Raw genomic sequence first — 13,515 nt, 5'->3', positions numbered from 1 at the left:
GAGAGAGAGGAAGAAGGGAATGTAGAGATATTCCTTAGATTTCTGATGGAAACATCACCCACAAACCCTTGATTTAGGGCCATGATGAGGTCCTGGTGGTAGGGAAGGCCCACTTAAGGGATCCCCGCCTGTTCCAGAGTTGCACTATGAGTCTCCATGGCAGAGCGTGCTCTCTGATCAACTGGACTTTGCTGCAGGATGGGTGTGGCTGAAAGCAGACTACTGTGAATGAACCAGGAGTGAGAACATTAAGATCAAACTTTATTTCACCCAGAAACAGAATGATAAAATGGCATTCTTCTCTATTGACATTCTATCCCATCTTCTTGTCCTTCCATTCAGGGCTGCTGACAGGTTGCTGGGGCTATTGTGCCAGGCGTGGAGATTCTGCCCACTGGTCAAGAGGCCACACTCTCAGATGTTGGCTATGCCCCTGCCTCCTGAGGTCGGCCCTTGTACACACAGGGCCTTAGTTTCTTCTGTAAGTATAGTAAAATTCTGTTAATATGGTGTTATCATTCAACAAGAGAAGACTGAAGCAACCAGTTGTTAAGAGGAGATTTTTCCTGACATCGTTGGTTCTTTATTGAAAAGTACAGATAATATTTGAAATGGAATAAAAACTCAAAGGATCAAATGCATTTGCTAAGTTGAAGTAGCAGTGGCAGATGCCTCCACAAACAACTGTAGCTAGTTAAAGCCCTGTCTTGTTTACCTAGGCAGAACACAGCAAAGATTATGAAGCGGGTGCTTCCCTCATATTGGAAGCAATTGAAGACAATCATATTGTCTTTTTTTTTTTTTTTTTTTTTTTTTTGTAAAAATCAGCGCTTTTCAATGTCATAGCCAGGTATTAAATGCTATGTTAATATTGAAGAAAGGATGAGAATGAATATCTTTTCCTCTTTTGATTGATTTTATAATGTGTGGCTATTTCTTAATAATACACCTCTAAACTAGAGGTTTTCCTTCATCTGGAAAAATTGGGAGGTTGAACTACATAATACCATGGCACATTATTTATTAATTGATACTAATTCTATTAGCACAATTGCAGTTTTCATACCAAAAGACCATAGATGGCTTTATGGACTGAATATATATGCAGCATATGCCCACAATTACTTTGTTGGGCTGAAACATATTAGGTCATGTTCACAAGCTTGAAACACAGCCTTTATATAATGTCTGTGTTAGACCACATATATACCTATACAGGGAACCTGCCTCAGAGAGTTGTCAAGAGAAAAATATGTGTGAAGTCCTCAGTACAGTGCCTGGGACAGAGGAAGCACGTGATCATGTTATTATCCATTCCAGGATCTCAGCATCTTTGCAATTGTTAGTGTCTCATCCTTGGCAATGGGAAAAGTCTTACTTACCTCCTAAGGTTCTCTTGAGAATTGGAAAAGATGATACAAACGAATGCTTCTCACACTTGAATGTGGGTATGAAACCCTGGGGACCATGTTAAAATGCAGATTTGGATTCAGTCAATGTGGAGTGGAGTCTGAGGTCTATATTGCTCCCAAGTCCCTTGGATGGAGGCAGATGCCAGTGAAGCATCTCAGGCACATCTTAAAGCTACAGAGCTAGTATTGGCTCTGCAAGGCAGGGTCTGCCCTTCATTAAGAGAGAGCCTCCTGAAGAATGGGACGCTGAGGATGGGTGAGAAGTGATTAGGGGTCTGACTGTTGTTTTCCTTTCTAGACATAAAAAAGAGAGGTCAGCACAGACATGTGAGCGTTCTCTCCATTCTAAAAATATAGTCCCCTAATTCATTTAAATAGTGGTTCATTTCAAATCCCAAAAATTACTTTGCAGAATGAGCAAATCATACCTTTCCTAGTGATAGACATTTGACAGTAGATTCAATTATATTCTCCCAAGATCTCTCATAAACAGCAGCAGTGCATCTTAGCTTTTCCTATCCAGAAACAAAGGCCAAAAGAGAGAACTGTGTTATTCATGAAAACTTAAACAAGTATAAAATATCAAGTAGATTTCCAGGGAATAAGTAGAGAGTTGCATGACTACTCACTCCAACTTTATTGATCTCACAACTTTCAGTCAACTCTTTATTACTTTCCTTGGAACATGTGGTTTCCCTGGCCGTGAAGTCAATAAAATAGCTTGATCCAGCCACCACCTAGAAAATTAATTAGCACAAAGTAGAACCTTTTTTTAATATTATATAATGAATGATATATTTTGCCCTAAGGGATCTTAGGGGAGAATATTAAAGTTCTAATTATACCCTGATCAAATGAGAGGTATACTAATAAAAGTACAAATGTTTGACAACTAAACTTTTAGTTTGTATGCATGTGTAAAATATTTGGCTGCGGTCTGGTCTACAATTTTTATATTTATACTTTCCTGGGTTTCATTATTCAACAACATTCAAGTGCTCAAGTTGTAATAGAATCTAAGAAGAGTAGGAAGAAAAACTTAAATATTTTCTTTAAGTATGTTTTATTGTCTTTCCAAGTCTTGAATCAGAGAAATACCGAATTAGTGTCACTACAGAAATTGTGGGTTAAATTATATAATTAGAACAATTCTTTGGATTTTGTAGTTTGCCTCTCTTAATTTTTTTATATTAAGAAACCATTTTAATCTCTATCAATAGTTTTTTATATGAATTTTTAGAGAGAGTGGATGGAAGAGGGAGAGAGAGAAACACCCATCAGTTGCCTCCTGCATGCCCCATACTTGAGATCAAGCCCACAACCTGGACATGTGCCCTTACTAGGAATTGAATCCACAACCTTTTGGTGCTCAATAGGATGTTCAACCAACTGCACCACACTGGTCAGTGATCTAAGCAACAGTTTTAATCTTTATACAACACTGTGTCCACAATGAATATTTTGTGGCCCAATTTATTTATTTATTTTTTATATGAAAGAGGCACACTTTATTTATTTAAAAAATTAAACTCATGCTTTTTAAAATATACTGCCTTCAATAAAATTGCACATATGGCTTTTTAAAAGTCATTTCAAAAGGCCATATCTTACATCTTACACTTAAAAAATATACTTGGTAAAATGACTTTAAATTGTATGTTAAAAAGTTAGTTGATATGTCCCAATTTGTAGTTCAAGTTATTCAGTACTTAATTCTAGGATCTAAATGTGTGTGTGTGTGTGTGTGTGTGTGTGTGTGTGTGTGTGTGTAAAAGAACACATGAATATATCAGTTGACCTGGAGAGATGACTATTATTTTTAAAAATGAAGTTTTAGCCCTGGTTGGAGTGGTTCAGTTCATTGAATATAATCCCAGGCACCAAAGGGTCCTGAGTTTGATTCTCAGTCAGGGCACATTCCAGAGTTGCAGGTTTAATCCCCAGGTTGGGGGTGGGGGGGCGGGCGGGAGGCATGCAGGAGACAGCAGATTGATGGTTCTCTCTCCTTCTCCCTTCTTCTCTCTCTAAAATTAATAAAAGCATATTAAAAAATAAAATAAATGCAATCACAGTGTAATAGTAGAATGTTGTTTGAAAAAGCAAAACACAACTGTCTTCCCTTTCTCTCTGTTTTTTAAAAGCATGGAAAACGTGTGGCTGGAGGAAGAGAGCAGGAGAACAAAGTCATAGGAAGAGCTAAGCTCCCCTCTACTTTTTCTGGCATTGTTCTACTGGGTAAACATTGTTACATCTTTAAGAAAAATTTGATACTTAACTTTTAAGACTCCAGGTATAGGTGTAAATGGGGAGGAAGGTTCTAAGAGGGGTTTAGGGTCTATATTTTGGTGATCATAAGTTTTCTTGCTCAGTTTAGAATATATCTTAATCCAATTTTCTGTAGCAATAATGTTGATCACAGTAATGTTGCCTAAGAAACTGGACAATATGTGACACAAACCACAACTGATGGCTCAACTCTATTCAGGGTCAAGAAGAAGGAATTAAATAGATGTAAATCCTCCATTTGAGGGCGTCAGGATGGCATCTATGTTGCTGTTATTATCAGGTGTCATTCTTATCAAAAGTCTTCCCTGCTCAAACCCATCCTGCTCAACCTTTGTTTTCAAAGTAGAGAGAACCACATAGCAAAATAAATTCCAAATGTGTTAACAATTTAAATTAAAAAAATAAACTCAAAAGATATAAATATGTATCCATCAGTCTCAAGATGTAGAAGGCCTTTCCTAGGTGAAAAGTAGAGGAAAAAAACCTAAATGGAGAAAAAAATGTCTAAATTTGTTCAGACCAAAAGGACAACTGATTCTCAAAATTCACAGCAAGCAAAGTAAAAAAGTTAAAGCTGGGATAAACATGGTATAAGATTAATATTCTTAGGCATGTAAAGCCCAACACGAAAAAATGAACAAAAGACTTGAACAAGTATTTCAGAAAAGAAGTTATGACTATCTTCATTAATAAACAAAAATAAAAAACAACAACAATGCAATAGCATTTTTAATCTTCCACGTGTTGGCAAAACAGAGGTGATACCTGCTATTGGCCACGTGTGGGAAGCACACAGCCTCAGTCACTGTTGGTAGGAATAGAACTCAAAGCAAGATGATCAAGGTCCTATAGCCAGGTGGTCTGAATGTAAATTGGCATAATTTCAAATAGTTTGGCAATTTGTCAATTTGGCAATTTGCATCGGAAGTCTTAGACATATACATATGCCTTGACATTTCTAGTACTTTGTTAAAGGAAAACTTCCTGAATGTGCACACACAGATCCTTGAAGTATATTCATCTGAGCAAAGACAGGGAGGAATACGGACAACAGTGGGGACAGTGGCGGCAGAGGCAGGGCAAAATAAAGGCCTGTGACAGAAATCACATCATTTGCATGTGCAAATGGGGAATTTAAGAAATATTTGGCACCTGAAACCAGCTTGAAATGGACATGCATCCACATAGGACTAAATATGCAGAGCCAAGGCAAGACCAAATCTGTGAATTAAATCTTTGGCAAAAGTTGGTCATTTGGCAAATTCATCACATGGTAAATGGATTTCCAGTAACTCGGCTGCTTCTAGCAGGGCTTCCTTGAATAATCATGTCAGAACAGCCAAATTGTTCTCTTTAAATGTAAAAACCAGTAAAGATTCATCTTTTGTAAGTAAGTTTGAGATTCTCACCATATTTCAAATTGACTTGGCAAGTGAAGGAATGTCAGTTCCCTTCAATTAACAACATTGCCTATTGTTGTTCCTCTAGCATCCTCAGCATGAACCAAAACATACCACGCTAGACTATTGATTCATTAATTTACAGAGAACTATAAGTACTATGAAGACTAGATAGTCATGTATAAAATGAATGTTTCTCTCCTGACAGCAAACCTCTGATATGCAATATATGGTGGAGTAGAGGGTATTCCTGCATCAAAAATAAGGGAGATTCACAAGAAAGCAGAAATATGAATTGAGAAGAAAAGCTGACAAACGCAAGAATAGCATTGGGGTGTGTGGGTGGGTAAGAGGTCAACCAAAGGACTTGTATGCATGCCTATAAGCATAACCCATGGACGCAGACACTAGGGAGGTGAGGGCATGTGCTAGGTGTGGGAAGGGCAGGGGAGAGGTCAATGGAGAAAAAGGAGACATATGAAATACTTTAAAAGTAAATAATTAAAAAAGGATATATGCACCCCTATGTTCAAAGCAGCACAATTTATAAAAGGTAAGATTTAGAAACAGCCTACGTGTCCATCAGCAGATGAGTGGCGTAAAAAATGGTGGTACATCTACCCAATGGAATACTATGCTGCTGTAAAAAAGAAGGAACTCTTAACATTTGCAACAGTATGGCTGGACCCAGAGAGCATTATGCTAAGCAAAAGAAGGCTGTTGGAGAAAGATAAATATCACATGATCTCACGCATTGGTAGAATATAATGAACAACATAAACTAATGAACAAAAATAGATTCAGAGACATAGACGCATCGAAAAGACCATTTAAACTCAGAGGGAAAGCAGGGGCCTGGAGGGTAAGAGATCAATCAAAGGACCTGTATGCTTGCATCTAAGCATAACCAATGGACAAAGACCATAGGGGGTGAGGGAATGTGCTGGTGGTTGGAACGGCCTGGGAGAGGTTAATGGGGGAAAAAGGAGTCATATGCAATACTTTAGACAATAAAGAATTCAAATTAAACAAAAGAATTGCATGGATTGGTGAACCATGTGAGTACACCACTAACATGGGTCATGTGCCCGTGAAAGGAGGGAGGAAAGGTTGTGGTGTCAGGGGCAGGAATAGGTGCCTGAGTAGGAGAGAGAGCCAATTGTCAGCTTTGACTTATTTTAATACCATTTGGTTAGGTTTCCCCTGCAGTAGTGAAACTAATACAGGAAATTGGAAGATGAAAGTAAACAGCCCATTGTGCCCTCACCTAAACCACCACTGTGAATAGTTGGAGGCATTTGTTTCCTTTCAGGATTGTTTTCTGTGCTTTTTATAACACACCCGACAACAGAATGTATAGTCAATTTTATGGCCTCTTCTTTTCCCCACTGCATATTTTAACACAAGGCATTTGCTACATCAAAAACTCCTCACAAAGATGCTTTAAAATTGCTCCTTGATACTCTATTTTAAGGATATGCCAGACAGTATTTGATCATTTCTATATTATTGATCGTTTTGACAGTTTACCATGTTGTCTTTTATAGTTAAAGCTGCAATGAGTATCATTGTTTATAAGACTCTATTTTAAATTTCTAGAAATTCAATCAGTGAGCCAAAAGTATGAATTGTTATAATTGAAGTGCCCCTCCCCCCATCAGATTGTGTTGGTTTGCTGAAACAGTTTGGTTCTATTTTGTTCACATTTAGGGAGGCCGGTTTTGAGGTTTATAATAGGAATCTGTCCATGAGTAGATTACTCAGATACTGTTAGAGTTGGAAGAAATTTGGGCTCTTCTCACCCAGCTCCTCCTTTTACAGATGGGGCCACAAGACTGAGTGAGTGTGAATGACAGCCCGGGGTTTCCCAGGACTTGAGGGCTGAGGCTCTGGTAGAACTGGGTCTTCTGACCCCCAGACTAGGATGTTCCTAATCTCTTGACAGGGCATGGAAGAAAAGATGAAGCCATAGCAGTGGTTCTCAACCTTCCTAATGCCGCGACCCTTTAATACAGTTCCTCATGTTGTGGTGACCCCCAACCATAAGATTATTTTTGTTGCTACTTCATAACTGTAATTTTGCTACTGTTTTGAATCGTAATGTAAATATCTGATATGCAGGATGTATTTTCATTGTTACAAATTGAACATAATTAAAGCATAGTGATTAATCACAAAAACAATATGTAATTATATATGTGTTTTCCGATGGTCTTAGGCGACCCCTGTGAAAGGGTCGTGACCCACAGATTGGCGACCCACTGGTTGAGAACCGCTGCCCTAGATGTACCTTTGTGGGCTGGAAGGACACGTAGGCAGGGGGGAAGTGACATGGAGGGGAGACTGTGAAGAGAGTCTGGGTGATGATAGACACATGTTTCTGATCCCAAGGCACTAAGTGATGCTCCAACAAGAAATGATGCTAGAAAGGCAGAGAATAAGAGTAGCTTTTTCTTGACTTACATTTTATTAATTATATAATAGTTCCTAGAATTTATATAACACTTTAAAGTTCGAGAAGATAATATATTGACATATATTATATCTCTTTGTTTGTTCCATTTATTTATGCATTCACTGGTTGCTTCTTTCATGTGCCCTGACCAGGGATTGAACTTGCAACCTTGGCATGTAGGGATAATGTTCTAAACAACTGAGTTACACGGCCAAGGCTTATTTGAGTCTCACCCAGTCCTTTGCAGACATAAAATGGAAGGTTCTAAATGACTTGTCCAAGATCACATAGCAAGCATGAAGTGAGGTTGAGGCTTGACATTCAATTCCTTTTACCAGGTATACTATTTCCCAACCAAGATCAGTGGCAATATTAGTAAGCAGTTTGCACATAGACTATATCACTATCTTTGTAGCTTAATTTACATACCTGTGATGTTGCTCTGTGTACAATGTCAATCTTGAAATAGAAAGTTGCATTATTCTCTGCATTAAGCTTTGTAATGGAATGATTCAAGGCGTCCTTCAGATATGGGTGGTCGACAGGTATCTCTGAGGGGCAGCCCATGCAACGTCTGTGAAGTGATGATAGAAAATCCTCCTCTGAAAAAGGAAGCAGGTTTTAAGTCAGTGTGTGTACTGAAGGAGCTGTCTAGCCTAGGACCTCTCCTGCGCATTGGCCAGCACTCATTTATATGGGGTCATGTGCAGCCTTAAGGCCAGTAGTGAGTGGGTAGAGGTTGTCTGTGTGACCTTCACTTTCCTGCCTGCCCTCTTTTCCTCTCCTCCTAGTCATGGGCATTTAGGGAAACCCTCTATCAGAAGGTGTTAGTTAGTACACCTTCAATATCAATGTGCTGCACTGTTCCTAATTTTTTTTTGCATTTTTGAAAGAAAGTATAAAAAATCCACACTTAAAGGAATGATTCTCTAGTGGGAAAATTTTAAGTCCTCTGATTCTGGTGATCAGGAAGCTTCAATGATGCTTCTCACTGTGGAATATATGCAAATATCTTCCAAGTATGTGAAAAGCCAACTCTTGGTATAAGAAACGGTGGCGTGACCATAAACTTGCACTATCTCACTTTCCCCCCAGTATAACATGCAGGAGAAAAAAGTATTTAATTGAAATAACTTATTCTGAGTTATTAAATAGGAGATACAGCTTCCCCAATTTATAACACCTGAGGTAGTGACATCTTATAGACAAGGAAGACCAGCTGACATTGCATGTGGAGATCAGCTTTGCCAAAGAACATAAACCTTTCCTTCTGTCACCGTATTCCCTCTGGCCACTTGCAGAGCAGTCCCAACTGCATCAGCTACACCACAGCGGTGCAGAAATGGGGTACAGTTGTAAGGGTTGTTGATTTTATCATGGGACCTAAAGTACAATTCCTATTAAAAGGCATAGCCAGGTGTCTGGGATCAACATGTACTACTAGAGCACATACATGTATTATCACATACTTGGTAAAATCTGACACTTCTGTGAGAAGGAAGCAATTCTTAGTTGAGGATCCACGTATGCAAGATCTGTACATTCACCGGTATCCTAGTTTTTAAAAAGTAAATAAGTTAAAAAGGTTTTTAAGAACTTTTAAAGTAAACAACTAGTAACATTAAATATAGGATGTTTATTTTACATAGAAAACAAAACAAACATAACCTCATTGCAAAAGAGAGGATAAGAAACAATTAGGTATTAACATCAACAACAAAAAGTATATTTACACAAACACATGAAATAAGTTGACAAGAATACCTAGCATAGAAATAATAATCATATAGGCCAGCCAGCATGGCTCAATGTTTGAGCATCAACCAATGAACTAGGAGGTCATGGTTTGATTCTTGGTCAGGGCATATGGCCAGATTGCAGGCTTGATCCCTAGTGTGGGTGTGCAGGAGACAACAGATCAATGGTTCTCTCACTCATCAATGTTTCTATCTCTCTTGCCCTTTTCCTTCCTCCTTGAAGTCATTAAATTTTATTTAAGAAATAATATATTTGAATGGGTAACATTTCTTTTAGAAAAACAAAGAATTCAGGACCAGCCCGTGTAGTTCAGTGGTTGAGTGTCAACCCAGGAACCAAGAGGTCATGTTTAGATTCCTGGTCAGGGCACATGCCTGGGTTGTGGGCTGAATCCCCAGAGTGGGATGTGCAGAATGCAGCTGATCAATGATATTCCCCTCTCATGGATATTTCTATCTCTCTATCACTCTCCCATCTTTTCTTTCTAAAAATCAATAAAAACATTTTTAAAAAGAGAAAGGCAAAGACTTCTGTATTAAGTTAAAAACAAAATTAATGTATTACATTTTTCAAGAATAATATCTTGTAATATAAAAGATAAATGTAGGTTACACATAATGAATGATCAAAACTATATGAAGCAAATATAAACAAAAAAAGGATCGAGAGTATTATTAATATTGGACAAAGTAAACTTCAAGGTGACAAAAAACTCAAGATGGTATTAAAGAAGATAATTTTAATTTTATAAAGATATAGTCTAGAGGCATGGAGTTAAAATACATAAAGCAGAAATTAGATATATATATGTTTAGAAATAGATTAAAGTAATGGTGGTGGAGAAATTTTATGTAGTTATAGTTATAAATTTAAGATAGAACAAATGGATAAAAAAATAAATAAAATAATAAAAATATATTTAGGTGATATTTTCATTTGATCCATATGACTTAAATGATATTTTTATAAGTATGATATAGATATTTTTAATTGCTTTCACATTAGGTTACAAGAAAGGCTCAATAAACTTCCAAATTGAATCAATACAGGTCATGTGCTTTGACTTTAGCACCAAAAGAAAAAAATTCCTAAAAATATATTTAAACAAATAAACAAGAAATTACTTCCTTTTCTCACCTCCAAACAACATAGATGTTTTATAGATAAATAATTTTTAAAATTAAAGAAACATTTGGTTCCTTGCTATGTAAACTGTTTCTGAATATAGAATATAGTGGCAAACTACCCAAGTCAAAAAAATAGTGGCTAACCACCTAACTAAAAAATAGAAGGTAGCAGGGAAAGTGGAGGAGCAAGTATGACATGGACTGACTCCATAAATAAGCCATAGAAATGAGTCTATAGGTGCTCAGCAGAGCTGTTGAGGTCAAGACAGTGTGGCCATCACTCATTCATAGGGTCACCAGGACTCAGAGCTGACTCAACTGCATGTAACACATATTCAATTCATTCCAGGAAACTTCTAGAGACCCAGGGCATGAAAATTCGTGCACTCAGAGGGGTCCTTCAGCCCAGCTTGCGTCCTCTAGCAATTTGGAACCCCTCAGTGGATGTCCACGTGCTGGCTTAGGCACCTAGGGAGTGGGCCTAAGCTGGCAGTCAGACATCCTTCTGGCAGCTCAGGAGCCCTTGGGGCAGCGGTTCTCAACTTGTGGGTCACGACCCCTTTGGGGGTCGAATGACCCTTTCAAAGGGGTCACCCAAGACCATTCTGCATATCAGATATTTACATTATGATTCATAACAGTAGCAACATTACAGTTATAAAGTAGCAATGAAAATAATTTTATGGTTGGGTCACAACATGAGGAACTATATTTAAGGGGCCAGAAGGTTGAGAACCATTGCCTTGGGTGATGTCTGACTAATGGCTTAGGCCTGCTCCCCAGTGAGAGCAGGCCTTAGCCGTTAGTTGAACATCCTTAGCACTGCTGCAGAAGTGGGAAAAGCTCCCACCCCTTCAGCTACCCTGGATGAGCGGAGCTCCCCCTGTGGAAATGCACTAACAGGGGGGTAGCTCCTGTATTGACCGTCTGCCCGTTGGTGGACAGTGTGCACCATAGTGACTGGTTGTATTGCTGTTAGGATCAATTTGCATATTGCCCTTTTATTATGTAGGATAATCTGGACACTAAAACCTGAAAAAATAGAATGCACACACAACCACTCCTAGAAAACTATCAAACCACTTTCACTTATAAAGAGGTAGACTTCTTGAACTAAAAATAAAATCCAAATGCATATTTAAAGAATGACTAACTCTAAGCAAATAGAGTTTATGAATCTAAGTTTACTATTAGGAAACTTATCAAAACAAAATAACAGATTAAATTATAAATACATAACATGATATTTCAATACATATTTAAAGCATTTGCTAAATTCGAACACAAATTTCTTTCTTTCTTTTTTTTTTTTCTTCTTTTAAACATGGCTCCACGCCAGAAACAGAGGACGGGAGGGCACAGACAGGCACGGCCCTTACACTCACACTCGGGGACAGCCACCTCATCTTCCATCCTCTCCTCAGCCCGGCAAGGCGGGTGAATGGGGAGGCGACTGGATGGGAGATGTGCTATTTTCTGACCAGGGGACACACAGGTGACAGGACACAGTGGAACATAAAAACACCAGCAGTTAGATGCATGTCTAGGTCTGAAACGGAAGGAAGTCTGGACTTGACCTGCAACTGGGAAGTACAGCCCCCACTGGGAGGTATGCCCTCCATTGGGAGGTACGGCCTCGCAGTGAGAGTTCTTTTTTTTCTTAAATTAAAAAAATTGTTGGGGTGACATTGGTTAATTATATAGGTTTCAAGTGTACAATTCTATAATACACCATCTGTATATTGTATTGAGTGTTTACTACCCAAAGTCAAGTCTCCTTCTGTCATCACTTATCCTCCCCTTTTATCTTCTTCTACTTTCCCCCACCCCCTTTCTTTCTGGTAATCTGTGTCTGTGAGTTCTTGGGTTTTGTTTTGTTTTGTTTAATTCTTTCATCTTTCTCACCTAACCCCACTCTAGTCTCCCCTCTGACAGCTGTCATCTGCTCTCTGTATCTATGAGTCTGTTAACACCAATTTCTTATTTAAAAACAAAAAAAACTTCTTGAAAAGCAGGAATGTAAGGATGCCTCTTTAATATGACAAGAATGCCTACCTGGAACCCATAGCAAATATTATAAATAACAAAATTGTAGAGGCTTTCCTAATAAAATTAGGAATGAAATAAAGATGTGTGGAATATCTCTGGAAATTTGATCAATTCATTGAGACATAGAACAAAACATAAGCATTGGGCCGAAACCGGTTTGGTTCAGTGGATAGAGCGTCGGCCTGCAGACTCGGGGGGGGGGGGGTCCCAGGTTCGATTCCGGTCAAGGCCATGTACCAGGGTTGCGGGCACATCCCCAGTAGGAGATGTGCAGGAGGCAGCTGATCGATGTTTCTCTCTCATCGATGTTTCTAACTCTCTATCTCTCTCCCTTCCTCTCTGTAAAAAATCAATAAAATATATATTTAAAAAAAAAACATAAGCATTGGAAAAGAGGAGATAAAACAATATCTTATTTTACACCTAGAACAATCAAAAGAATGAGTGCAAAGCTGTTAGAGTTAATCAGAGCTCACTCGCTGAATATAAGGTAAATATGTCTAAATTGATACATTTATATAAAAATAACATTAAAAAGAATAAAATAAAATGAAAAACAAAATGTAATTTTTTCAGAGCAATAAACAAAAGTAAACAAACAAAAAAAACCCTTCAACACCTAGAAATAACTTTAGTGAGCAAAGTTCTGGATATATAAATAAAATCACACAACTTTTAGAAGTTTAAAATAAAACTTGAGTAAGTATAGATGTATGCCAAGTTCTTGACTGAAAAGACAAAATATATACATACATCAATTCTTCTCAAATTAATTTAAGTACATTTTTATTGATTTCAGGGAGGAAAGGAGAGGGAGAGAGATAGAAACACCAATGATGAGAGAGACTTGTGGGGTCCAGCGGAGGTGGGTTGTGGCAGAAGAGGGCAGTTGAGGAGATCAGGCTAGCGGGGGAAGGCAGTTGGGGGCAATCAGGCCAGTAGGGGAGGGCAGGTGGGGGCAGGCCTAAATGGCAAGTCAGACATCCCCCAAGGGGTCCCTGATTAGAGAGGGTGCAGGCCAGGCTGAG

General features: G+C 38.3%; 1 protein-coding gene across 1 annotated transcript in view; it reads right to left on the bottom strand.

Moving 5' to 3' along the window:
* Nucleotides 1-240: 240 nt before the first annotated feature.
* The window catches only part of LOC132230219 (kininogen-1-like), a 31,981-nt gene continuing 18,706 nt past the window's right edge, over nucleotides 241-13,515 (bottom strand). Inside the window, exons 6-10 of the mRNA XM_059687331.1 lie at nucleotides 9,023-9,107; nucleotides 7,983-8,155; nucleotides 2,042-2,149; nucleotides 1,841-1,927; nucleotides 241-479 (exon numbers count right to left, since the gene is read on the bottom strand). Of these exons, the coding sequence (XP_059543314.1) occupies nucleotides 426-479; nucleotides 1,841-1,927; nucleotides 2,042-2,149; nucleotides 7,983-8,155; nucleotides 9,023-9,107 (507 nt within the window). The 3' untranslated portion in view covers nucleotides 241-425. The remainder of the gene's footprint in view (nucleotides 480-1,840; nucleotides 1,928-2,041; nucleotides 2,150-7,982; nucleotides 8,156-9,022; nucleotides 9,108-13,515) is intronic.

This window comes from Myotis daubentonii, chromosome 3, assembly GCF_963259705.1.
Source record: "Myotis daubentonii chromosome 3, mMyoDau2.1, whole genome shotgun sequence".
Taxonomy (NCBI): Eukaryota; Metazoa; Chordata; class Mammalia; order Chiroptera; family Vespertilionidae; genus Myotis; species Myotis daubentonii.
The sequence above is the reverse complement of the archived record's forward strand: the minus strand, read 5'-3'. Positions and strand labels throughout refer to the sequence as shown.